The following is a 27,845-nucleotide window of genomic DNA, read 5'->3' as shown; positions in this document are numbered from 1 at the left end:
AAAATATTTTTTTCTTGTCCCTTTGCAGGTAAAAATCTCTACACCAATGAATATGTAGCGATCAAACTGGTAAGTAGTAGCTTCAGGTGTCTTTAAATGACTTGTACTTCATGTTAAAAATTCAGACCAAAAGCAAGTTTTTCAGTTTGGGCTCTCTCAACCTCAGCTGGGAATTATCTTGTTAAAACTAAGATAAGTTCTTAAAAGCACTAAAAGCAGGGAAAAACCCATCCTTCCACCTGTTGAAGGTTTTTGGTGCCTAAAGGATCTGTAGCTGTCTTTGAGCAGTGGGAGCCTTGTTCTGTGCCCAGGTCCCAGTGAAGGGCACTGGTGGGTTTGCCACCTCCTGCTGCTCCATGGCTCAAACCTTTCCCTTCAGGACTCCTTGAATTCTCCAGCTGTCAGAATGTTTGGCTGGGAGCATGGCACTGTGCAGCCCAGGGGTCTGTGCATTTGGAGTCAAGAGGCAGGAGAGAGGGTGTTCCTTTGGTTAAAATTCCCTGGGGGAGCAGAGCACAATTAGGTCTGGTGTGATACTGAGAGACTGCAGATGCAACAGGCAAAACAAGATCCAATTTGGTGAAGGTCAGTCTTCCCACTGGCTGCCTTGGATTGCAGAGAAGATAGAGTCTCATCATCTGTGGAATCTGGGGGATGGGGAACTCCCTAACTTGTAGCTCTTCTACATTTATAAACTCACAGCCTAGCAGTTTGTGTTTAAGCCTTAATTTGTCCTGTCTGTAAACTCAGACCTTCATTAGTCCCTTGGGGTTTCAGATTCAATGTCTTCATCTGATGTGCTGAGTTCTCATTAGAACACTCTTTAAAAATAATCCAGACCCTAAAATCTGAAGTTAAAGTTGTGGTGCTAATTTGATACTGCAGCAAACTCCCCAGTTTGCCCACTTGATGCTATCTGGCAAAATGACAGGAATAACTCTGGTGACAGAAAATCAGGATGGACTTGGTGTATTCATTGTGATCATGTTTAAGTGCCTCAGATTCCATATCTCTGGCATTCCCCTTATGATGTGTTTTAGATGAAAAATAATTACAGCTTTGCAGGAGGGACTTGTTTTCACACCTGTTGGCAAATATCAGATGTTCCCCAAAGTAAATAAATAAATGCATGCAGAGGAATTCAGCAACACAATATCCCAGATGGGTTTGGGTATCCTGGAAGAGATCTTAAAGTTCATCTCATTCCACCTCCTGCTATGGTAGAACATCAAGGACACCTCTGACTATCCCAGGTTGTTCCAAGCCCTATCCCACCTGGCTTTGGACTCTTCCAGGGATGGGGCAGCCACATCTGCTCTGGACAGCCTGTGCCAGGGTCTCCATCCCTGCCCTCTGGCAGTGGAAAACCATTCCTCCTTGTTGTGGCACACCAGGCCCTTGTCCCCAGTCCCTCTCCAGCTCCTGCAGCCCCTTCAGGCACTGGCAGGGGCTCTGAGGTTTGCCTGGATCCTTCTCTTCTCCAGGTGAGCACCCCCAGCTCTCCCAGCCTGCCTCCATAGGAGATGCCCTTGATATGGATGCACATCAGAATGAAAAATTGTTGCTTTTAGGCAATAGAAAATATACTGTGTGCACAGACAAGGTGTTTTATTGAGACAATAATGCTTCTAATTTGCTCCCAAAGATAATCCCACAAAGTTGTTGCATTGGAAACCAATAAGGTAAAACACAGCTCTGCTAGTCTAAAGGATGCTTTTTTTCTGTCAAAAAAGTGGCTGCAGTGACACCTCTCAGTCACCTGAAACTTTTCCATATGGCAGCACTCGGTGGCATTGCCTCATGGCTGCCTCAGTCTGACCTGTTTTTCTGGTCACATTCTTTCTTCATTTTTCTTACTATTTTTTTTTTCCCAAATAACTGAGTGTTAAAGCAGTTACTCTGCAACACTCTCCAGTTTCATTTGCCCTCTTGTGATCCAGGTTTAAAAATCTCAGGTCCTTCTTGTGTGAGGGGCTGGAACTGCCATCTGATGGCCATCCAGGTGTCCATATATGTGCTTTGTTTTGGAGAAGTTTAAGCAGAGAACAGTAGGAGAAATGGGGGTTTATTGGTCTCCTGATCTTAGACAAAATTCTACAGGGATAAGAATGACTCAGCCTCCTCAGCAGCAAATACACTTCTCTTACATGCAGACTTAACTGCTATTTTCTTTATCCTTCAAATAATTTGTGGATTAGTGGTGGAGTAGCTGTAAGATGTACTTGCAGGCAACATTTTCTTTTATCTTCATTGTTGGACTGAGTCAAAGCACTGCTCCAAGTCCTTCAAGCTGTGAGGTCATCTTCCACCCCTGTCTCAGCTATTCCTGTCTCCTATCACAGTGTTAGAGAAGTGTGTGATGGGTACCAAGAGCCCATTGGAAAGTGCTGTGAAATTCCATGCCAATTCCTCATGGTTTCTTTCTGGGACTGAGGCTGCACCTTGGGAAATCTGCTGGCAGTGGGAATTGGTCCTTGTGTTGATTTGTGTGGTGTCACCATGTAGCTCCTGGTCCTGCTCTTACCTGACTTATTTGGTCAGGATCATCTGGTTTATTCTCCTGGGGGGTTTCAAAGCTGCATTTCCTACAGTGGGGATTCCTTCTGTGGGAGCAGCCAGCCTGGTGCCATGCAGCTGCAGTCAGAGCACAAGTGCAGCCCCTCCCAGCAGTGATCACTGGTGCTTCGAGCTGTGGATTTTCTCTGTTAGGCAGTAGCAATTCAGTTATTTTTACTAGAAACACAAGCTCTGCTGTCATCCCTAAGCCCTTGGCCTGCAGGACAACCATCTGTGCTGGTATGATCTTTTTGGAAGCTGCTATGATTCTGGCAAGTGTCCAGAGCTCCAGCAGCTCCTGATGCAGAAGTGAATCAGGGCTGTCTCCCCTGATTTTATCATGTGCAGCATCATGTCCTGCTACATCAATCCTTCCCTTTTACATGTTTGGATAAATAAACTACTCCCTGAATCCCTGTGCTTGCAGGTGTCTGTAGACTCTCCCAAAAGCCATCAGCAACAATTACCTTAATTTAAATGTGACTTATATAATAAACTTGTTTGTGTGTTGCTTTGTATTTGCCTTTGGTGCAGGTTCAGTTTGTCCACCAGAATACTTTTTCACATTATTTATTGAGTATTTGGTTATATTTGTCTTCTGGACCTTTAAAACATCAGGAATTTGGTGATCTTAGAGGCCTTTTCCTACTTTAATGATTTTATGACTAAGTGGAGAAGTAACCAGGAGCATTTCCCTTGCTGGGAAATGGATGGGGTGACCTGAGCTGATGAGGAACAGCTTGGCTGCAAGTCAAATTGCCTGAATTCCTGTGCAGAATTCCTTCTCCACACTTAGAAAGAAGCCTTGACTGAGAAGTTGACACCCAGTGTGGACATCAGTCTTACAATGACTGGAGGTCAACAAGAATTGAAGCCAATGTGAACTCCTATCCCCAGGCTGCCTGGGCAGTTGGTGAACCCACATCCCTGCCTATCCTAAGTGCACAGTTGTATTGCACATGTAATTACTCCAGTCTCTTAATCCTCTCCATATAAACTTTATATTTTTAGAACCTCTGTAATCTTGCATGTTAATGCCTTGATGGATTGTAGGCATTAAGTCTTTTATGTGAAGTGTGGATGAGTAACAGTTAATAAATGGGATGGTTTGGGTACATTACAGACTTATCCATTTTACATTTTTGTATTTTGTGAATAAAAATAGAATATTATTGAGTGTTTCAAGATGTTTGACTGGCACCTGCCACAAGAAGGGGGAGACTTCCTTCTTTTTCCAAACTGTCTGGCTGCACTGTGGTGCTTGCTGTGAACAACTAGTCTGATCTAAAACACACTTGTGTGACTCAACACTTTTCAAAATTATACAGCAAAAGGACTGTGGGCAGTCACAGTGCTCACAGAGTGAACTGGGGCTTGAGCTTTTGCAAACTTGATTTCCCTCTGCCAATGGCCAGGGTTGTTTTTCAAGGACCAGGAGCTTTGTGGAATGATTCTTGAATTTCACTGCAATGATTGAGCTTTGTATTTAAATGAGGAGGTTATCTCTCTACCAGAGGGCCAATCTTACTGCTTTTTGTTCTTTTCTTATTTAAATGACATGTAATGGTGAGGTCTGTTGTTAGAATTTCAATCTGGGGTGCTTTAATTATGCACAAATTTTCGAGTATAAGATGGAACTTCTTTTAATCAAACTGATTTTAACCAATTTATTTATTTCTGTTCTAGGAACCAATTAAATCCCGGGCACCACAGCTTCATTTAGAATACAGATTTTATAAACAACTTGGAAGTGCAGGTGAGTAAACCTACCTTAAGCTTTTCAAAAGTTTTATTAAATTTTTTTAATAAGGGGATTTCTTTATTAAAACACCACCGTAATATTTGTAACTCTGAGTTGAACTTAAAGATCTGGGCCAATTCATTTAGCCTCACAAAAGTTTTGGAAGTGCTTTGGTGAGAATGGGATCATAATGGAGATATTGGGTAATTGTGTGGACCTAAAACCTTGAGTTTGTGAGGATCCACTGATAAGGAAATACCCCTGTAAATGTGTTTGTAAAACATTGGAATTGTCAATGGATGGAAAGTTATTCAAAAGAACAACACCCCTTAAGTAGGTGATCTAAAGTGTTTAAACCTAAGAAATTGTTTTCATTTTCACTTGTTAAATCATAAGAGTGTCCACAAGCCCCATGGCTCCTCTGTGCAACCATGGTCTGCAGCAAACAGGAAAAGAACAGAGCAAGATTAGCCAAAGGTGGAATTTCTTGCACTTTTTTTCTTTTTGGCAATCTCTGATGTCCAAGATGCACAGCTTGAGTTGTGTCTAATAGTGTTTGGATTTTGTCTTCCCTCAATTCATGGTTGTTTTTTAAGCCTGAAGAGCCTTTTGGCATGTGCTGTTTCCCATGCCAGGATTTCCACAGCCTCATGCAGGGCATTCCACTGCCCAAGGAAGTCTCTGTGAACAACAACCTTCTCTGCTCCTTCTGTGTCTTGATCATGTATTGACTTTGGGTTTTGACAAGTTTCTTACATTACTGTAGTTTTTTTATACTTCTGATTTTAATTTCCCTCCTTTTTTCTGAATGGACCCAGCTTCCAATTGCAGAGGATGTCTGATGGACATCCAGAAATACTTTGACAATAATATATTACCAAAATACTAAGTTGAACTTGCTGTTTGAGTTTTGTTGGTGCTTGTGATTTCTGGGATACTCCAGCTCACATGTCTTGTGACACATGAATTAATCCCAGTCTGCTTTTTTTACACCACTTGACTTCCTTCCACTCTTTAAAGATGGTATTAAGGATTTAAAAAACTGATCAAAATTTGAAGGAGTGGCTTTATTTTTTATTTTACTTTCTTAAGTGTTTTTAGGTTTTCCCCTGTTCCTGAAGAATTTAAGCTTTCTGTCCTGTAATACCCACTCAGAGCATTCATGGGATCATGGAATGGTTTGGGTTGGAAGGGACCTTAAAGTCCATCCTCTGCCATGGGCAGGGACAATTCCCACTAGCCCAGAGTGCTCCAACCCCATCCAACCTGGCCTTGGATCCTTCCAGGGATGAGGAGCCACAGCTGCTCTGGGCACCCTGTGCAGGGTCTTACTCCTCTCACAGGGAGCAATTCCCTCCTAGTCTTTTTGGAGTATTTGTCAAGGGACTGTTGAGAAGCCTCCTGAACAACCTGACTCCATTTCTCTCTCTCTGTGATCCCATGGGTGTCACACACCCAGCTCTGATGAGCTGTTGGATGCCTTTGTTGGATGCCTAGAAGCTCTTGAGCTGCAGTTTTGCTAAAAGTTTGGAAATCAGCCAAGAGTGGAGTGGAGGATGTGAACTACAATTCTGGTCTCACCATGAAACCTGGAATCCAAACAAAATAAATTGTGGTGGAGTCAGACTGCCAGGAGCAGGAAGGCTTGACTTGGTGCCTGCACCAGGGATTAGGGAAAGAGTGTCTGGAAAAACAGATAAATAAGTGCTGACATTGGGGAAATAGAGGGGTTTGTTCTCAATGATGTTGCTAGTGCCTGGCTCCCTGTCCTGGTTTGAGGGACAGGTGTTTGCCAATAAAGGCAGGAGCTTCTCTTTGAAATGGACAATGTAAACCCCCTCTCTCCAAATTATTATTACAATTTTGAAATTAAGGGGCTCTCAGGCAAAGATATGGGAATTAGGAATAAAAATTCTTTACTAGGAAAATTAAAATAGAAATGCAGTATGACAAAGAACAATCCCAAACCCTGCCAGAGTCAGAATCCAAGCTGACACCCGTCAGTCAGTCAGGGTGGTGGCAGCAGCCCCATTCAATGGTGGCTGCATCCTCCTGCAGTGGCTGATGTGGTTCAGCTGGAGCAGTGCTCCTGGAGAAGGTGCAGTTTCCTCTGAAGGTGCAGGGATGATGTGGAAAGGTCTGGCTTTCCTCTGGAATGCAGTGGAAAGAAGGTGCCTTGGTGTCCCAAATCTCAGTTTTTCTCTGGGTAGGAAAGGCTTGGCTCCTGCCCTGGCTGGAGCATCTGCCAGTGGGATGATGGAATTTGATCAGTCCCACAGTGGGGCTGAATGGGGCAGCAGCAGATGATATCTCCTGGAGGGAGGATGGGCTGTGGAAAGATAAAGATGATTGCCCCAGCTGGTTTAAAGTTGGCCCATTAGCAGATAATATGTGCCAGGAGATCAGGGGCACTGCCCCACCCATAGATGGGGACAGAACACACATTGCTGGTCACATCCTGTATTGCAACCTAGCCCACTCCCCATGATGGTTCTTGCTCTGAAACTGCTCAAACAGCCAGGCTTGAACTTCCAGTAGGGATGTCTGGTTACTTGGAATTGTCATACACTTACCAAAGGAAGACCAGGAAGTGTCCAAACACATGGTGTGCATGACTCAGAGAGAACAGAAGTGTTTCATGTGACATTCTGCTCAAGAAATTAGCGAATTAATCCTGCCAAATGCCATGACTGGCTGCAGCTCCCACCATCAGCCAAGGGAGAGCAGAGGCTGCCTGGCTGTGACATTTGAAGCCCTCTCCTCCCTTCAGCAGCTGTGTTCAACTGTGTGTACAGCCAGATAGTCCCAGTCAGCTCTGAGATGTCAAAATTGTCATCACCTGCAGCTCTGGGAGAAAAATGGGGGTGTTTTTCCTAATAAGAAGAGTTTTATTGGTGATTTCCTTCTTGGATGTTCAGAATTAGTATTTGTAAATGTGTTACTGTTGAGTAGAAGTCAGAGGCTGGAAGGTACTCACCTCCTTGGCCAATGCCTGAAGGATGTATGTGGGCATCAATTACCTGCTTCACTTGACATAATAAGAAACTAGTGAAAAAAGTATTTTTTTTTTTCCTTTTTCTAAGCTATTCAGTCAAGTTTTGCAGTTGGGCAGAGTAGCAAATAGCCCAGTAATTCAGAAGCTAAATCCTGAGTTCAGCTTCCACGTGAGATGTTTCCACAGGAATACAGGGTGTGCTAACTGCCTCTTCCTTTAGCAGTGGCTAATGTGACTCTGTGGCTCCCTGTGCCACGTGCTCCATCACCTTCAGTGCTCCAAGGCTTTCTGACAGGGCACTGAAGTTGCATCTGTTCCCTCCCAGCAGCACCAGCTCCTCTGCCTGCCACATGCCTCGGATGAGGATCCCTAGTCAGCTTGGATTACCAAAGGAGCAGACTGGATTTCATGTGTCTCAGACATCTTAAGATGCTTCATGCTAGATTAAGTGATGGAGCAGGGAGAAGTTTGCCAAAGGGATTTAATCTGTAAGAATGTGGCTCTTCTTGGTGCTTCTCAGAACAGTTCAATAGTGGTGGATGGATCCAGTGGATATAGAGGTGAAGTCCTGAGTCACAAGTAACCAACTAACAGATGTCTCTGATGTGCTGCTTTGGATATTCAATGCTGTCTCTGATGTTTTAGTGCCTCCTTGTTTTAGGGAAACTAACAGCTCCCCTGTAATTCTCTTCTCTCACTGGAGGAATGTTTGCACATAGAAACGGATTTTCATAATTCTTCCTTGAACTCTCCCCACAGAAGCTGAGCAAGGCCCTGCTGCCCAGTGACCATCTGCTAGCTTCTTTCTTGCTGTGGAATTAAATATCTAATAACCCAAAATAGCATCTGAGTGCTTTACCTTCATGTGAGCAGCAAAACAAAACAGCAAAGCACAGGCACGGAGTCAGAGACCTGATGGTCAATCCATAGGGTGTCTCAGGAAAGCACATCTTTCCTTTAGGAAATGTAATTCATTTAGGTTTTAGGTAGTCTGGGGTATGATCCATTTGCTCACCAAGGTAATTTAAGTAATTTTAATAATTTCTGTGCAAACTAGTTACTTTGCTCTCATCAGTCCTCTAATGCCAGTGTTGTACTCAGGTGTTTAATGATACTGGTTTTTTGTCCTAAAAGCCACATGAGTTTGCACCAGCATCCAGACTGGAGTTGTCCTGGCCTGAGCTATTATCCCTGGGATCTTGCTTTACTGGTGTGGCACAGTCAGTCCTGATGGCAGCACCCACTTGAGCATGAACATGAGTAGCACAGTCCAAGTGTGATAGTTATTCCCCAAAATTAGGCTCTTGCTCTGTGACCCTCCTTGAGGACTGGCTGTATCAGGTGTTCCTCCTCAAGGCTGGTTCTCTGCTACTGGACTTCTCCTTGCTCTGATGCTTCATGCAGCTGCTTGAATCCACTGCTTCCATACCCTGGGGACAAGAGGAGCTCCCACTCCAACTTGACCAGATGCTTTTGCATCTCCAAGTGCTGCCAGAAGCAGCTCACGTCTCCAGCATGTTTCTGCAGTCACTTGAGTGTGTCATTTGTCCCCTGTACTTGGGGTTTGTGGCATAAACTAAGTTATTTGTCCATGGTCAAACAGACACATCTCCTGGCTTCTGGAATGGTTCAACTTCCTGGGCAGTTACCAAAGGACAAAGCTTTGGCTTTGCTCTGCACACCCATCAGCATGCCAGGGCCCTCCTGCTTGGTTTGGGAGGAGTAAAAGCACCTGCTTTTCCCATGGCTGCAGGAGTCCTGCAGTAGCTGGGTCCTGCTAGTGGCACACCAGGTCTCAGTGATTCCATTGGCTCCGTCCTGTGGCCTCTTGTGGATAACAGGAATGCTCTTTTTGTTTTGAGGCTGATTCCAGATTAGAAGAGTCTAATCCTTTATTCAGAAGCTGCTGGAACTAGTACAGAAAAGGGCACAGAAATGTTTCAGGGGCTAGAGCCCCTCTGCTCTGGAGCCAGGCTGGGAGAGCTGGGGATGTTCCCCTGGAGGAGGGAAGGCTCCAGGGAGAGCTCAGAGCCCCTGCCAGTGCCTGAAGGGGCTCCAGGAGAGCTGGAGAGGATTTGGTACAAGGGCCTGGAGTGCCAGAACAAGGGGGAATGGTTTCCCATTTCCAGAGGGCAGGGATAGACTGGACATTGGGAAGGAATTATTGGCAGGGAGGGTGGGGAGGCCCTGGCACAGGTTGCCCCATCCCTGGAAGTGTGCAAGGCCAGATTGGATGGGCTTGGAGCACCCTGATCTGGTGGAACATGTCCCTGCCCATGGCAGGGGGTGAAATGAGATGGACTTTAAGGTCCCTTCCAACCCAACCATTCTGGGATCTCAAAGCATCTCTGATATCTCTCCCTGTTGAGCCATATGTGATGCCTTCCCTGTAAGCATCACCTTTGGAAGGTAAAATGGAGCACTGCTGCTTCCATGTTTCTTTGGCTGCGCGGAGCTGATGCTCAAGTTTCCACATAGTGACAGCTTCAGCCTGTGCACATTGTGTGCAGAAGTCATGCATTTTTGATTCAGTAGTAGTTTATTTTTATATCAGCTGGCAGATGAGTCACAGCTTCCCCCACCCTTGGCAGTCCCACCTTGGCACGTGTGATTCGTTCAGACACGTGGCACCGAGTCCCGTGCCACAGCTCTGTAGCCAGTGGTCCTTCCCAGCATGGGCAGGTGACACTGGCAAGTGGATTCAGACGTCATGAGCCTCCACAGTGGCGTGGTGAGGAGCAGCAGAGGAGCCTGATACGCTGGAGAATCCCAGGAAACAGAGATCTCTGCTGTCCCCAGCCCACGCAGTGAATGAGTCACAGTGTAGGAGCAGATTGTTCTGAGTCAGGGAGGGGAATGTCAGTACATATAGAATATTGACGGATTCAGTGGTTTTGTTTTAATTCCTGCTCTGTAAACAAGTTCACCTCTAATGAAGTATGGAGTCTGTGTGTTTACTTTGGGACCTCTCTGTTGCACAACTCGCCGGAGCAAAGCAGTCTGTTTACTTGTCAGGAGGTAGGACTGAGGGAAATGAAGGTGTTATAAATAACCAATCCTTTGCATAGTCAATATTTGCATATATATTCCCCAGTGTGCTGAGCTGTCTGCTATCCATGCTGCCTATGGAGTTCTGTAGGGGCTGCCTGCATTGAGCACCTTTTCCTGTGTTGCTCTTTCTTTACCCACAAACCCTTTGTATGTATCAGTGTGCTTTATGAAGAAATTCTTTCCATGCCAGTTGCACAATGGTGTCATTCACATGGCAATTATGGGTTATTTTGGTGGAGCTCATTATAGGATGGATGTAAACAAGTTGCCTTGGTGGAGCTGCCAACAGATTTTACAGGGAGGTCCTTGTGCACATCACTCTTCCCCAAGGAAGCAGGAATAACTTGAGGCCTGTGAGGGAGGGTTAGTGCAAGTGGTCCCCACCCTTGTTTAATTAACAAGTGTGAACATACCCATTAGCAGTGGCCACAGTCACTGTAATCTTCAGAATTCCCACTCATATTTGCCACCAGGGTGGAAATATTGCTGTGGCTGAGAGCTGAGCCAGGTCACCCCTTAGCAGGGGACTGGTTTGAGGGGAATGGAGCTGCTGGGTGGGATGGTAATAAAATCATAGAGTGGTTTGCATTGGAAGGGACCTTAAACCTCATCTTGTGGCCATGTGGGCAGGGACACCTTCCACTAGACCAGCTTGCTCAGAACTCTCTCCAACCTGGCCTTGAGCATTTTCAAGGATTGCCCTTCTGCACCCCAAAGTGAGTTTGGACTTGTGTGGAGCGACATGTGGATGTCACCTGAGGTAGTTTGTGTCCTGCTTATTGTATGGAAGAGTTTGTTCATACCTGTCACACTGCAACACTCTGGATGAGCACTGCAGCCTCCTCCTCTGAAATACAGGAAATATTTTAGGTTGCTAGTGTTCAGTCACTGTAAGTATTCAATAAGTGACTCATCTGTGCAAGGTGATACTAAACTGACATCTCTTTACAAGGAAAACAGCTTTTGGATGCATCTCACGTCAGTCATTCCCCACCTCAGATGCCTCCAATAGACCCCAGGGTTTTAAGATGTGGGGTTAATTTTCTACCAGTAAAGAAAAATCTCTCCATTCTCAAATTAGGCACAGAAGTGTCCCCTTGGCCATAGGTGGGAGATGTTTAGCAGTGGAGACAGTTTCATTCTACTGAAGATGTTTTTTTAGGCAAAAAGTGGAAACCCTCAGGCTGACCTGCATATTAAGGAATGGTGATCAGCAGTCTCATTGTAAAGTCAGGGTAGTCCAAGGAGCTTGAACTTGAGGGATCCTGGACTTCCAAACTTTTGAACTGCAGAATGAAATATAGTGTATTACTGTAAAGGGCTCAGTTAGAATTATGTTTCACTATTTAAAAATACTTGGCTTTCTTTTTGTGTGGCCATTCCCTTGTTAGGAAGGGCTTCCTGGATGTGCACATTTCAGCATCTCAGCAGCAGTTTTGAGTTCCTTGGGCTAAATTTAGATTTCGTCGATTGGAAGTTATCGGATGCTTTTAAAGCAAGGCCATTAATATTTGAATATGAGATTAAGGCAGTTTCCTTTTTATATTTCAAAGACTCCTCACACATCTCATACCCTTCCAGTATTTGTGCCAGTAATCACAAATCAAACACCAGCAACTCCAGGCAGCACATGAAGAGGAGCAGCAGGATGGTGGAAAGCTGGAAAATGCCATTCCTGGAGATGCTTCTCCTTGGAGAAACCATAAACCATAAACCTGTAGCAGTCTGGTTCAAGCCATCCCAGATATCTCACTGGGTTCTCCTCACAGTCAGCAATATCCTCTAAGAGCAGGTTGTGGGTTGTGGGATGCTCTGGGGATCCAGCAGGACTCTAAGAGAGGGACAGACATTTAATCATTAAGGTCTCTGTTCTGCTTCTGGTACTTTCCAGCAAACCCTGTGTGTCTTGCTGCTATCAGCCCAGGCTGTGCTTGGAAACTGCAGTGCCTCAGCCATTGCAGTGGGGAGGTGAAGTCTGCAGAACCCCAGACTGCTTTGGGCTGGGAGGGACCATCATGCTCACCTCATTCCATTCCTGCCATGGGTAGGGACATCTTCCACTGTCCCAGGCTGCTCCAAGCCCTGTCCAGCCTGAACTTGAAAACTTCCATGGATGGGAAGTCCACATGATATGTGATGCTTGAAGATAAACTTTGGAATTTATATTTACCTTGAATGACAAACCCAGTTTGGCAATGAGGGCCATAATAATTAATAAGGATTAGGAGCTGTTCTGCTTGATCCCCTTTCCTGTCCCTTCTATGAGCATTCTTCAAGCCATGGGGATGCTGCACTTAGAAACTAATTGAGATCTAAAGCTATAAAATTAGTTTTCAAGGGGCTGCTCTGTCAGGGATTGAGCACTGCCTTAATCCAAAGATCTTTCCCCTTTGGAAGATGGGTGCTGGATTTAGTGGAATCCCTTCCACTGTAGCAGAGGCAGCCTATAAACACTGGAGATTTCTGAAGTGCAAAACTGAGCTGTGCCAGGGAAGTCTTGTTATGGAGGGCTGCCCACCTCCCATACAGGCTCTCCAATGGGTTTGAAATTTGTTTTGGAGGTGTGCCCTGCCTGCTATTGAAAAACCTCCTTTCATTGCTAAAAGATAAGCCAGAGGCTCTGCCCAAGTCTATGATGCATCAGGCTGGAGATCTGAAGTTTTGTAATAATTTTTCTGTCTGAAAGTGGCAATTTTCCTTTTAAAATTTCATTCCTACCCGCTCCTACTTGATTCTCTTAAGGTGAAACAGAGATGATATCTGGAGGTTGGATCTGATTTAGCACCTCTGAACTTCTGTTTGGCAGCAGATTCTCCTGTGATAAGAGGGAGTGGGAGGTTTTCCCTCAGGTTGGAAGGACCGTGTGGGTAACACTTTCCTACTCATGTGAAAAATCCCTTTTCCTCTCCAGTCCTACAGTAGTGATGGGATGGATGGATGCCAGTCTCTTGGCTTGTTGTGGAGAGTTTATGTGCATTTGGTTCTTATTCATCATTTCTAGTTTGATGCTGCTACAGGGGCAAACCTGCAAAAGTCCATCCTCCCAGTGGGACCAGTATGAGTACTGGGGGCCCAAGTTGCACCTACAGCTTTGCAGGCAGATCCCAGCACAGCTCTGGGATGACACACATGGCTGTGCTGCCAGAAATGGCACCAGCTTGTCCCACCACAGCCTGGTGGGAATCTGACCTTCAGATGCCTGAGCAGGGCTGAGCATCATCTTCCTCCTGAGCACCCAAAGTGTCCAGTACCACTGTCTGCTTTATCCAGCTGGATCTCACTCACTGATCTGAATCCCAGTTAAAAATGCTGTTGGATCCACCACAAATCCTGCCTGTTACATGCCAGTTTTGCCTTATGTTAGACTGATTGGTTAGACTGGCTGTGGCCACTGCTCAGGCTGCCAGACCCTCCCTGCAGTGTCACTGTGGTGGTGTCACCCCAGTGTGCAGCTGGGGAGAAAGCAGGGAAAAGCTCTGCCTTCAGCCAGCTGTCTGCTATGGAGATGAGCTGAGGAAGAGCAGGGTGTGATCTAACCAAAATGGTTCTCTGGGCAGCAGAGGAGCAATTCAGCACAAGCAATTTGTTTTTGTTGCTTTCGTGGCATTTTTCATCTGCCCATAAGTAGGCTCTTCCCTGGCACTGCTTCTGTAGTTGAATTTGAGTGCTGCTGAGCAACCAAGAGCTCTTGTTGTTGATTTTTCTAAAGATTGTAGCTGTAATGTCATTAACATGCATCACTTCATGTGCATAACATGTTCTTGAAGGGCAGCTGAGGGGCAGTTCTGATCTCTGCTCCCTGTGACCAGGAAAAGCATCTGAGGGAAAAATTGGAGCTGTATTAGGGAGGTTTAGGCTGGATATTGTGAAATGTTCTGCCCCCAGAGGATGAGTGTTTGGACAATGCTCTCAGGTACAGGCTGGGATTGTTGGAGTGTCTGTGCAGGGACAGAAGTTGGACTCATTGGTCCTTGTAAGTCCCTTCCAGCACAGGATATTCCATGATTCTATGAATTTGTTCTCAAAAGAAAAGAAAATTACCAAGGGCCCCATTATTCCATCTCAACTTCTCTGCTACTTGGTTCAAATTAAATGGCCCAAACCTGGCACTTAACTCCCTTTCACAGGTAGGGCTGAGGAATTGCTCAGTGAAGGAAGAACTGACCCAGAACAGCTTCCAGTTTCTCCTTGTATTATTTTTTGGGGGGAAGGGAATTTGTTTCTTTGTTGGTTTCTTTCTTTCTTTGTGGTTGGGTTTTTGTGGGTGTTCTTCAGCAGCAGAACCCAGCTGGCCATACAGATGTGCCCTGGGCAGTTGTTCCAATGGTTTTCTCTCATCCTTGTCCTTGTATTGCAGGTGTGTGGGAAAAGCTAATAAGGATAGGACTTAACTAGAACATTTTTGGGTGGTTTAAAATAACTCTTCTAAAATGATTTACTGGTTTTAACTTTCTCTTAAGGTGTTGTTCTGTGTGCCAGCTGCTATCATGACTGTAGCAAGACATTGTGTTGGATATAAAATCCAATAGTAACGTGAAGATTTGAATGCAGTAATTTCCCACAAGCCCTAGAAATGTGAATTGAGTCTTATAAAACTTGCAAAAAAAAACCAATTTATTGTGCTTTATTATTTCATGTTTGTCAAGAATAGAAACAATTTCACTTGACTGATTTAGTTGTTAGAGCTAAAAAACTGCCAGTGAATGGATGTTTCTGGGTAAATTTCCCAGATTCTGAAAGTTTTCCTGCATTTGACCTTTCCACATAGGGCTGATTGTCCTCCCAATCTTTTTTTATCTTTACAAATACAAATATGAGTGTCTCCTTGATACCCCCTCTTCAAGTGCTTCTTGCTTTGTGGATGTCAAGAGTTGTTTAATAAAGTGAAGCCATGATATCAGGAAACCAGCTTGTACCACTCAGGGAAGATGAAATGCCACCCTGTTCTAATAACACAGCGATCCTGAGATTTGTTTTTCTGCAGTTGAAGTGAAAATCAAATTGTTTGGATTTTTACCAGCACCAAGAACAAATATGTTCTTCCTTCTGTCCTTCCCTGATCTGTTTTTCTGCTGTTCCTTTCCATACCTTTTCTTGTTGTAGATTCAAATGCTACCAAAATGAAAGAAAACACAGCAGGGGTTAAATACATCCTGCATGTCCTGAGACAAGCTGGAGTGAGGCTGGAGTCTGCATGGAACTCCTTGGAGATGACAGTAACTCTGCTCACAGCTCACACACAGCTGTTGCATCATTGCATCATCTGGTGTCATCTCCTCCCATGAGCAGCTCAGCTTTCCCTGCCCTCATCAGGGAAGAAGAAGGTGCTGATCCAGTATCTTCTGTGGGTTTCCCATCCCTGGAAGTGTTCAAGGCCAAGTTGAATGGGTCTTGGGGCAACCTGGTCTACATAGAAGGTGTAGAGGTCCCTTCCAGCTTCTGATGTTCTCCATGGAGTTATTTTCTCTTGAGTTCAGAGAGTGAGTTGCACCTTTTCCACACCCAAGGCCAGGAGTAGGGCCCTGCTCTGCCTCTCCTCTTCCTCACCCACCAGTGGGTTAAAGCAGAAAGTCCTGCTGCAAATTCCTGCTAGGCAGGGGTGCAAGAGCATTCAGCATTTGCTAGGAGAAATGATTTATTGCCCAGAGCAGGGGAAAGCCATTGTGAAAAGCTGGCAGCAGAGAGCCAAGTGTCTGGCAGCACTTGGAGCAAATGGAGCACGAGGATGTTTGGGGACAGGAGATGTGCCAGAGACAGGTCTTTCCCTAATCTTATACCAGTTCAAGGTTTGTGATGCCTAGGAGTGGTTGGTGAGATTGTAACAGACTTTTTCCACCACCTCTTTTTCCACCTGCAAATGAGCTGGTGCTGGAGTCACAAATGGCATTTTCTGCTTGTTTTCCTTCACATATCAACTGCTGTTTCTCAAATAAGAGAAAACACTCTCCATCACCCAAAATCTCTGTCCTTCTCTAAGCTCCTCCAGGTAAGATTGAAGGACTGTATTAAAAAGCTTTTGCAGCTCTACTTTGAAGGAAGGTATCTCTGAAAGGCATCCAATCCAATATATAAAAGATTCTTAGGACAAGGTTATTCCCAGTAACAAGCCAAATCTCAGCTTTCCCCATATCTTTCTGTTTTTGAAGCAGACTATTCCAAAATCTGAAGGGCAGGATAAGTCTTTTTACTTCCAGCTCACAGAAATAACCTGTTTGCTAACGTGCTCAGATAGATTTGGAGGGGACATGTTTGAAGAGGTTAAAAGCTGAGATCTTGGTCCAGTTGATTATGTTGATCACAAATCTTCTCTTTCAGCCAGGATTTTATTCCTATTTGAAAATTAAGAGAAGGGTAAATCCTCATTAGTGTAATCATGTTAAATGGGTTGACTTCTCTAAAGCAATTTGTTTAATTTGTTTGGAACATGTTTAATTTTAGCTGTAGATATTCAGCCCTCTCACAGTTGCTATTTATGGTGTTCATTGTGTAATTTTGTGTTCTGTGATTTGTAAAAATAAACTTTCTGCTCTGAATGAGAATTTTGTGGCAATCTACAGCCCATTCATCAGAGCCTCTTTAAAACCACACAGAACTTTCTGTGCACTGATGTTTCTGGTGTGTGTCTGCATCTCTTTCAGTGAGAAAAAGTTCTTGCTGCCCACACAGAGCATGGGTTTGCATCAAGCATCAGCCCTTTCCTGGGCCATGGATTGCTCCCCCCTCCTTCTGTCTTTGGAATTTGGGGCTCTTCAGGAGTGTCTCTGCAGTATAGTTCAGTGTCAAAACCTGCATGAACAAAGAGTCTAAACTCTTCTTTAATTCTTGAAATTGAAGACATCAGCTTCTCAGTTTGGCTGCACTTCATTGAAAGGCAGTGGAAAACAACTCCCCATGGGAGCAAAAACCATGGTGGTTCAAAAACTACCAATATTGATCACAAGCTTTGGATTTTTCCTGGTGTTTTTCTGTATGGGGATGTGACACTTATCCTTCCATTGATATAGAAGCCATGTGTGGCTTCCTGCACTTGCTCCCTCCTTCCTCCTTGGGTATATTTTACTTGCTTTATTCATAGCCTGTCATGATGCTCACACAGAGCCTCAAGCCAGGTGCTCTTCTAGAGCAGGTGGGTTTTGCTGCCTGTACCTTCCATGCAGGGCAAGTGCTGCAAACTCTGGTTTCCCTCAGGGATAACCTTAGATTGGCATCTCTACCCATGGTCGTTTCATAACCAGTCCTGGAAATGGCTTTGGAATGTCTGTGTGCCTGAACTAAAGTGTGTTTTTGGAGTATGTTGGGTATCTGAGGAGTTTTGTGGCCATTAATCATGCTGTAAAACACATGGCAGCAAGATAACATTACTCAAATCATCTGGGACACTTGATCTTGTGATGGAAATTTCTGAAAGGTGTGTTCCAGTGTTTATGACCCAGATGAAAGTCTCTGGAAGAGCAGTGATGGTGCTCTTTGTTACTGTTCCCATTCTTGTGTTCAAACTCAATGATCCAACATCTTGCTCAGCCACAGAGCATGAGGAAGGATGGGAAAGTCCCTTTTGGTGGCAGCCCAGGAGCAGTGAGAATTTAGCATCCCCAGAACACCAAGGCCAGTCTTGGGAGTGTGGGGGAATCAAAGTCTTGAGTTTTTTTGCTTTGATGTCTGCATTTGCTCTCATTCCAGCAGTGATGCTTTAATCTACAAAATGTTTGCTGCGTTTTCGCTGTGCTCAGCTTGAATTCCTTCCAAGACATCACTCTGCTGAAATAGCAGAATTTGCCTGTGAATTCAGTGCAGCAGTCAGTCTGTGTTTATTGGGGTGATAAACTTCCTGTGAGAGTGAGGGTGGAGTGGGCCCTTTTCCATCTAGCTGAGCCAAATCAGGCAGCAGCGAGACCAAAGCCGTTAAGCAAATTGAGATGATTTCTGCTTGCAGCAGTCTCTGCTGTAATAAACTGGTTTTCCTCCAAAGGAGAACCTGCACATATCATGCCTGTATTTTCTTCCATTAGTGTATTGCTGCTGTTTAATACCATGGAGAAATTCCTCATTCTGATGTGATTTCACACATTAATTGCATTAAACAGATCATGGTTTGTATTTCAAAGTGTTAAGTTCTACCTTTGAATCCTCAGTATGAGACTCTGCTCTGCTGGTGGCTTTTCATCCCACAGTCTCTGAATTCCAAGCTGCTCACCTACAGCATGACACCATGGCTTTGTGTGACCTTTCCAGTCCTCTCCCAATGAGATTATTCTCCATTAAAAACCTCAACTCGACTGCCCAGGCAAAAAGTCACTTTTCCTCCATCGATCTCTTTACTTCACAACATCCTTCTTAAGTATTTACAGATCTGCTGGTGATATTTATGGAGGTCCTATGGTTCACTGTGACAATGGACTTGGCACCAGCACACAATGCTTTTTGCTGAAACAGAGCCAAGCTATGTCATAAATTATGCAGATAGGCTGTGACAAAATCCAATTTTATGCAGATTTTCTTGGCCTGACCCTTTTTGCTATTCATAATGGCTCTGGAGCTGCCTGTATCTCAAGTTTCATCCAGTCTTATCTGCCAACTCGCCCATTAATGTGTACATCAAGTTCATTTTTTTAGCTTTTCCTCTTCCCAGAAAAGATGGTGAATGTTGAGCTGGGTTTGAGTGAGCTGAGGATGTGTTGCACCGAGTCTCTGCCAACTTCATTTCCATAACTAGTGGGGAGCTGAGGATCCTTGGCTTGGGCTGGGAGCTCCAAGTGCTTTTCAGTGATGCTCCTTTGGATCCAGGACACAGTGGTACAGCCTGCCTCTGGAATTCAGAGAGATGTTAGAGCAGCTTTATCCTGGCAAAGGCAAGAGGGAAGTCCTTGACTGCAGAGCTGGCAGTCAGGGGAAACCCTCAGGGAAAAATCAACCCTAAAAACACGCCTGAAACCTCTCCTGTATTCAGACATTTAGGATGCTTTTTAATGTTCTTCACTAAAGCCTCACATTGTCAGAGCTCCCACAGAAAGCAGAGCTTTCCTGAGGGTTTAATTCAAAGAGGGTACTCCTAGCTCTTGGCTGTAAGCTCTGAGGGGGTAAAGCTGAAGGAATTGGGATCCTTGAGAGCATTAAGCAGTGTTGCTTCCTTCCCCATGTGAAATTCCCACCTTTTGGGTCTTGCCACAACCTGTCATCCTGGTTCTTATGCTCAGTAGGAAATTCATTTTAATTGCAGGGTTTGCTCTTTACTGAGTGAAGCTGTAAATGTTCTCATCTTCCCCTGATCTGGAAACATGATCCTTCATCTTCCTTAAAAAGGAAGGAAAAATTGCAGAAATTCCTTTCTGCAATTTTATTCCTCTGCAAACCTTAGTTAGCAGAGTTCTAATCCTAATTCCTTCCTCAGTTCCACTATTTGAGACTTGTAGAAATTGTGGTAGAGGTACTCATTGTCCATCTGTATCTAGAATCTATAATAAGCTCAGGATTAAACTTTGCATAAAATACTCTGTTACTCTCTCATTCTCTATTATTACTCTATTATTCTCTAAAAAATAGAGATGCTGATCTTGGTGTTAGAGGTGACTTTGTAGGTAAATCCTTATCAGACTTTACTGAAAACCCAGTGTCTCACCATGAGTCACTTCAAGAGCTATTGCAATTATTCCAGCCTTCAGCACTAAGCTGATGACATTAAATTGCCATTTGTGTTGATTTGGGGATATTTGAAAGCATCCTGGAGCTGCCTGGATCATATCCCACCATTGTTTGGCTTTCTGAATTGCTTCTGCATCAAACCATCCTATCGTCCTAGAGGATTTAATAACTCCACAATAACTTCCTAAAGCATGGAGCTCTGTTAGGAGCATCAACTTCCCAAACCCAGGTTGGGTCAATGTTTTACATGGGACACAAAACACAGGTTAGACAGGGAATTCCTGCAATACTCTGTAATATCCCATTAATGCATCCTGATGACAGATTCCCTGAGCATGTGAATTAATGAGATTAAAACCCTCCTCAGGTAATCTTTGTTTGTGAGGTTATGACTGAGCACCTCACAGAGCTGACACCAAACTTTGGACTTAATTATTCAAGTATTTTGCTATATCTAGCATTGATCACTTATGCAAATACAGGTGTGTGCCTGCACTTGTTTAAAACATGCCATAAAATTAATAATCAGTGTTTTCAGTGTTTCCATGTGCTATAATTTATGGATCTCTGTGAGAAGAAAGGCTGCACACATAGCAGTGCTCCTCATGCTCAGCCTTTATGTTGAATAGCAGGATGCTGTATCTTTGGGCATTCAAGCAAATATTTTGTTTTGACATAAGACAAAGTCCTATATTTCGAAACAAAACCTTTCTTTTGTGTTTTGGAGGTGCTTGTAAGGTGTAGACTGGAAATACACAGATATTGGCCCTGACACTGGGACAGCCAGTGCTGGTGCAGGTGCTGATTAGCAAAATGAGCACTTGGACCTGCACTGAATTCCTCCTCTATGGGCTGCTGTGGCTTCCTCTGTGACTCAAAGTTAATTCCAGGAGTGCTTTGCAGCTCTTAGAGTCTTCCAGCTTTAAGGCTGGTTTTGTCCCTTTCCTTCTGATGCCTTTAGAAAGCTGACCCACCCAAAAAAGCCCCTGCCAGCTGAGTATCAGCACTGTACTCCCACAGAGCAGTCTGTTGGGTGGCAACATGGGCTCTGGCTCCTACCAGTTCCATGGTAATAGCTCTGTGTGTGCACATATGCTAACGACCATGATCACCTGTTTTTGTGTGGTGATTGGTCAAAATTTAAAGCTTTTTCCTGAGTACAAGCTTTGTGTAAAGTTGTGCTGCAAAACAAGGGACAAAGCAGCCCTTTTTGGCCATGCTTCCTTTTCTCCAAGGGCTGTGATCTTCCTAACTGCTCCAACAAGTGCCAGCCCACATCTGGGGCTGGTGTTTAGTGGAACACAGGGAACTCTGTCTCTTGTTCCCTAAATCCAAGCCTTTAAGCTGCCAAAGCTCTGTGCTTTCAGATGGTCTTGTTAATTGCTCTGGAATCCACTTGTCTGTCCAAGGGTGTACCTGAGCAGAGCCTGCACTGGTTTGCCCTTTGGTTCAGTCACAGTTTGTGCTGGAACTTATTTCCTTACTGGGCAGGATCAGATAGAATACTCAAGAAGTGACAATAAAACTCTGCCTTACAAAAGTTGTGCGTGCAGGGGGAGGGGAGTTAACTTTGTCCCGTTGACTGATTCCAGTTCTTTTCCTGTTCTCCCAGCTGAAGGGCTCCCCCAGGTGTATTACTTTGGACCATGTGGAAAGTACAATGCCATGGTGCTGGAGCTGCTTGGGCCAAGCTTGGAGGATCTGTTTGACCTGTGTGACAGGACGTTCACTCTGAAGACGGTGCTGATGATCGCCATTCAGCTGGTGAGTGATGGGCTCTGGGCTCTCCTTGGGTGTCCATCCATCAGCACACTGCAAGGTTCAGGGCTCAGAGACTCTTCTTCCATCATAGCATCATCAGGTGCTTTGGTTTGGAAGGAGCCTTCAAAAATCTGATCTCACCCTCCCTGCCAAGGACATCTTCCACTCCATCCTCCATACAACCTGGCCTTGTTTTCCAGGCATGGGGCAGCCACAGCTTCTCTGGGAAACCTGTGTCAAGGCCTCATTACCCTCATATTCTTCCCAATATCCCATCTTACCCCATGTTCTGGCTGCAGGAAGCACTTTCCCCTTGTCCAATTCCCCTCTCCATCTTTCTTATAAAAGAAAACATCTCAGGGATGAGAAGGACTCCTGCCTATGAAGGGAAGGTCAAATTATGCTTATGAGGAACTGGCTACCTGTGCAGAAGAACCAGTGAAGCTGGATTCCTGCAGACTTGTGTCCCACGTCCCCTGCATGCCCCTGCTGGGTACCTGCCCCAGCTCCCTCTCTGTTTGGACATCCCAGGAGCATCTCATTTCTCACCACTTCATGGGATACACAGCACAGCACCCTCCCACACTCCTACCAGTTCTACTGGTTTGGTGCTACTGGGCTGCCCATAGACTGAAACCTCACAGGGCAATGGGAGTGAGCCCTCCTTAGCCAAAATACCAGCATTTGAAGGCTCTGCCTTGGTCAAATTTGGTCAAAAATTTGGCCAATCAAATGGGTTTAAATTACTGACACTTGAAATGTAATAGTTCTATGGGCAACATCACAGAGCCTTAATGTACCTGAAAAGGAAAGGAAATCAAGCTGGAAGAGATCCAGGCTTGGATTTGGGTTTGTGTTAAAAGTGAACAACATGAAAGCTGAACATACTAAATGTGCTGCAGAAACTTTTACAGGTCAGTGGGCCCAGCCAGCCAGTTTGGCTTTTTTTGTTTTCAGACTAGTTTGCAGATTCCCAAGGATCTAAATATCTGCAGATACCAGATCTTGGATAGCCAGATATCCAAGATACCTGCTTGAATAGCCAGACTCTGACATCACCCAGATATTCCACTGCAGAGTTGGGGTTATATATTCACATTAGTAGCTCTGTGGATAGAAGCATGGTAGGGAAAATTAGGTGTAAGGGATGAGGAACACAATCCTTTCCAGATAAACTGAAGTTTGACAGCAGAATCTTAAATGGAAAACTGAGGTCAGAACTGCAGAAGTTAGAACAGCATCTGCCTGGTACTGAGACCTCCCACAGCAAAGCAGTCAAGTTCTCTTAGGTTTGAGTTTCTTTACCAATGGAAAACAAATTTATAGTATTGGATTTGATTAAATCAAGTGGCAGCAGCTGGCAATGCCTCAGATACGGCTTGTGTGACATTTTGAGGGAAAATATAAAGATGTAAATCCATTCCCAAGGGTCTTCTGGGGAAATCAAGATTGTCACAGCCATGGCTGCTGCCTATTGCCAAGTCCCAGGGCTGCTGCTCAGCTCTGGGCTTGGATGTTCTGCACTGGCATCACCTGTTGATCTTGTGGCCAGGCTGAACTCAGCAGGTGCCAGCTGGAAAACTCATGCTGAGGCTGCTGCAGGAGTACAGCAAAAGCAGTAGGAAATGCAGGAGCTGATGTTCTCTCAAAGGATCAGGTGCTCCTTTGGCCATGGGGAGATGCTGTAGGATCTTCTCAGTCTCTACAGGGAGGTTTCCTGAGCTGCCAGCTTGGAGTGTGCACATTTAAGGAGACAGATTCAGCATCCTCAGGTGTGCCCCATCACCTGGCCCTGGAAGAAGTGTTTTCCAAAAGGGCTGGCACTTACTGCTCAAATGAAAGAAAAACCCTTTGCTCCAGCTACAAGACTTTAGGGAAAATTGTCTTTCTCCCACACTAAATGATTGCAGTCACTGTGTCATGCTCCAGTGTGTGACATACAGAAAGGAAAGCTGGACCTTCAAACTCTTTGGATTCACATTCATGAATTACATTTTGTTATTGCTTCTGACTGGCCAAGTCTGTTTAATCTGCTGTAATTCAAACCATGGGCATTTATCCCCTGATCTTTTTCCTCATACTTAGGATGATCCCCATGTCTTAGGAGCATCCAGTCCCGTGGTCAGTTTTTAACCAGAGACATCCTGGAAAGATATTTTTCAGTATGTATTTCTGCTTGGCTGGTGTGAATGAGCTTGACAGGTTGCAGCATCTCAGGACTGGGGTGGATCCTTCACAGATGTTAGAAGAAAAAGGAGTTTCTCTAGAAAAATAAGGGCAGTGTCTCTGAAGAAGTGTCTCTGAAGAATGGGATTACAGGAGAATTCAAACACAGCTTTACATCAGAAAGGTTCTCCTGGCTGAGAGCTAGAGAGACTGGATGACAGTGAGTCTTCAAGAAAGACAGCCTTGTTTGGGAATTGTTCAGACTCAAACTGCTTTCTCCATACTCCACATGCAGCTGAAGACATCCAGTAGATCAGCTCCAGTGGGTGAAGCTCCTGAACAAAGCCAGGCTGGGCAATTAAAATATGGTTGCTGTGTCAGTCCCTACATCCCATAAATTGGGTGAGATTTTTTTTTTATTCAGGCTTCTGTTTTTCACTCTTGCCCAGTCCAGCCTTTATGATGCTCACTAACAGCTTACAACAAGCTCTGTTGTGCCACCAGGCACTGGAAAAATAATCTGGATGTGATCTGGACCAACTTGTGGCAAAGTGTTTTTCTACCAGTGACCATCAAAATTGCCTTTGATCAAGATTAATTTGATTCTCTGCTGATCTGAAGTATATTTAAATGGGTGATGTGTGGAAGAAGGGTTCAAATTTATCAGGAAGGTCTAGAGATGGAATTGCTGTCAAGATCAGCCCCTAAAGAGTTACCTGGGAGAAGGGGTTTTGTTACACTTGCTGCCTTGGCAGGAGGAAGGCAAATGAAAGCACAGGTCTTTGGCACCTGCTAAATGTCACAATATCCTCTCATTTCTGCTCTGCAGCACAGGGGTCCTGCTTTGTGCCAAGGGATTCTCCCCCCTCCTAAGGGTTTCTCTGACATTGAAATGGAGGTTTATGGCTCCAAGGATGGACTTCAGCTCTCCATGGCCATGGAAATCCCTCTGGAATTCACAGTCATCTACCCTAGTGCTCCCATGCTTGCTGCTTTTCCAGTGCTAGAGCAATTCCAAGTTAGTCCCAGTTCCTGGAGTGGTTTCTCTGCCCCTAAAACAATGAATTCAGAGTGTTTGAGCCTGTAGTTCAAACCCAGAGGAGTGGGGACTGCACTTCTGCATCCAGCACATTTCTGGATTGAAAACTCCACTTCCCCTCTGCTTCAGCTGTGCAGGGTTTGATGCCACAGCACCACTGCTCCTGTGTGCTCAGGCAGAGTCTGGAAGGGAGATGCAGCCCAGACACTCCACATCACAGCAGCACAAGCAGGGAGAGTGTCTTGTCAGGGTGAATAAAGCATGGAAGCTACTCCAAGAAACATCTTTTTTCCTCAGCAAGTGTCTTTCACTGCCATGGCTGAGCAGAACTCTCCAGCATGAAGCATCCAGGAAGTTAGAAGTAAAGATGGAATATGAAAGGCCCCACAACAGCTGTGTGTGTATGGTGGAAGCAAAAAAGGCAGGTGGGAGGAAAAAAGGCAGGAAAATAAATGCTGCATATTTTACCCTTGAGTGCTGATGGAGCATATTGGCTCATCTGACTCCTCAGCTGTCCAGGTTGTTGTCCTGCCTGCTGCAACTTGCTGAGAATTGTTAAAGAAGAAAAAAATGGACCCTTTTCAGGTTCTCTAATTGCTGTTGGGTTTTCAACAACTGAGCTGTCTGGTAGCAGGAACAAATCAAATGAGCCAGTCAGGCTCTGCTTGGAAGCTTGTTATGTGTGGAGAGGCAAGGAAACTCTTTGTTCCACTTTCAAGGGTTGCATCTTCATTTGAATTGCCTCCCAACATGGCTTTTTGTCTCACAACCTGCTGCTGTGTCCTGTAGGTGATTCAAAGTGTGAAGAATGACTGAAGAGCATCTGCTCTGCTCTGCACCAGGCTGTAATTGATTGGAAATAATGGCTGTTAGCCGTGAAACCCATTTTCTCAGCACATTGGAATCAATCACTGCATTGAGAGGAGGGAGCAGCAGCACGTGCTGTTCCTTTCCTTGAAGAGTCTTTGAGCAAATTCCAGTTTTTAAGCCTGATTCACCTCAGCCAATTTTCCCTTGTCTGCTGCCCTCCCTATACAGTTGTTTATTTTATAGGGAGGGCTGCCCCCTCCTGCCTGCTGCTTTTTTCCAAGAGGTGGAAATGTGGCAGATTTTCCTTTAAAATAAGGTGCATGGTAAGGGCCTGGAGGTGTGATGGGGGATCACATGCATGTGGAGTTTTAAAACCAGGTGTGAGTCCAAGATCTGTAAAGAGAAAGAGTGCTCTGGGTTTGCCAGCTGGGAATGTGTCTGGATTGAGCAAGAAATGAAGGAGCAGGCAGGGTCTGCCAGCCCAACAGAGTGAGCAGGGGGGTTGGAAGGGCTGGCAGGGGGAGAGCTGGCTCAGTGACCCTCTAGCCTGCAGTGCTTCCCACCAGGATCCACCCAGTGGGGTCACCAGCTGGTGGCCCTCACCCTGGACATCCTGGCACTCTGCTGTCCCTCAGACAGTGTGGCAGTGACCTCTGGGGACTGAGGCTTGTCAGTGTAAAACTGGAGCTTTGCAGAGGTTTCATAGCATTGCTGGCCCATAAATATCTGTGTCAATCACAGCAGCCTTTCCAAAGGAGCATCTTGTTTAAAGCCACTGTGCCTCTGGCATGCAGGGCAGCTGTGACCAGGACAGTGGTAAATGGGGGTTTATGTGTGTTCATTTGAAACATAAAGGCAATTTAAGGTAATAAATGAAATTAAATTGAGGTTTCCAGTTGGAATCATCTCCTGAGTTCAGGAACCAAAGGAGAACTGCTTGACAGCCTGTTCAGACATCACCTGCAATATGTTTGGTTTCAAAATCAATTTTAATGATGAACTTCTGAATAAGGTGTGTTGTTAGAGGTACTCCATCACCTCAGAAGTGAGGTTCTTGCCCTTTCACCTTCCCCTTCAAACTTCCAGAAAAATGTTAATCAAAAGCTGAAAAACATTCTAGTTGACAGCAGTGCGATTAATTATTATTTTAGTCATCTTTGAAGCTTGTAAAGTTTCTGCCTGCCCAAAAATCCCCCTCCATGAAGAATCTGGCATGTCTAAGACAGCATATGGGTCGAGGGAGGAAGGTGATAAGACACAGCAACAGGGGAAGGCGGAGGGCAAGGGAAGAGCTCTTGGTAAGTGGCTGAGTGTGTTTAAAATCAGTACAAAAAGGCTGCTGCAGCTCCCCGTGGCATCCTGCCAAGAGCTGCATCCCAGTGCTAACGCTCAGGAGCAGCCTTTGCCATTTCCGTGGGAATAGAGCAGGGAGCACAGCATGATAGCCTTGGGAAGGGGGGGGACAGATTCCTCTTGCAGCTCTGCTGACAGTGACATGCCCTGTGGTTTTGCAGATCTCTCGGATGGAGTACGTGCATTCCAAGAACCTCATCTACCGCGATGTCAAGCCGGAGAATTTCCTCATTGGCCGCCAGGGCAACAAGAAGGAGCACGTCATCCACATCATAGACTTTGGATTGGCCAAGGAGTACATTGACCCAGAAACCAAAAAACACATTCCCTACAGGGAGCACAAGAGTCTCACTGGAACAGCGAGATACATGTCCATCAACACACACCTTGGCAAAGGTTTGTCTGCCTGGGGGTACACTTGCGCAGTGTCCTTTAGGCTGGAAAAGCTCTCTGAGATCATGGAGTCCAACAGTTGGCCAGCACTGCCATGTTCACCACTAAACCCTGTCCCCAGGTGCCACATTCACACATCTTTTCAACACTTCCAGGCGTAGTGACTCCACCACTGTTCAATCCTTCACAGCCTTTCAGTGAATTATTTTCTCTAACATCCAACCTAAACCTTCCCTGGTGGTGCTTGAGGCTGTTTCCTATTGTCCTGTCCTTTGTTCCCTGGGAGCAGAGTCTACTCCCAGCTGCCCCCTCCTGTCAGGGAGTTGTGCAGAGCCAGAAGG

At 45.2% G+C, this 27,845-nt stretch overlaps 2 protein-coding genes across 5 annotated transcripts in view; one reads left to right on the top strand and one right to left on the bottom strand.

Moving 5' to 3' along the window:
- SNX22 (sorting nexin 22) overlaps positions 1–27,845 on the bottom strand; it is a 192,650-nt gene that overhangs the window by 137,195 nt on the left and 27,610 nt on the right. The window lies entirely within an intron of this gene.
- CSNK1G1 (casein kinase 1 gamma 1) overlaps positions 1–27,845 on the top strand; it is a 93,231-nt gene that overhangs the window by 44,918 nt on the left and 20,468 nt on the right. For both annotated transcript variants that reach the window (XM_079317949.1, XM_079317948.1), the window contains 4 exons: positions 29–69; positions 4,243–4,312; positions 21,595–21,746; positions 27,273–27,507. In XM_079317949.1, coding sequence (XP_079174075.1) covers positions 29–69; positions 4,243–4,312; positions 21,595–21,746; positions 27,273–27,507 — 498 coding nt within the window. The remainder of the gene's footprint in view (positions 1–28; positions 70–4,242; positions 4,313–21,594; positions 21,747–27,272; positions 27,508–27,845) is intronic.

The sequence above is a fragment of the Erithacus rubecula genome, assembly GCF_903797595.1.
Source record: "Erithacus rubecula genome assembly, chromosome: 14".
Classification (NCBI taxonomy): domain Eukaryota; kingdom Metazoa; phylum Chordata; class Aves; order Passeriformes; family Muscicapidae; genus Erithacus; species Erithacus rubecula.
Note: the sequence above shows the minus strand (reverse complement) of the source record. Positions and strands in the feature narration are given on the sequence as shown.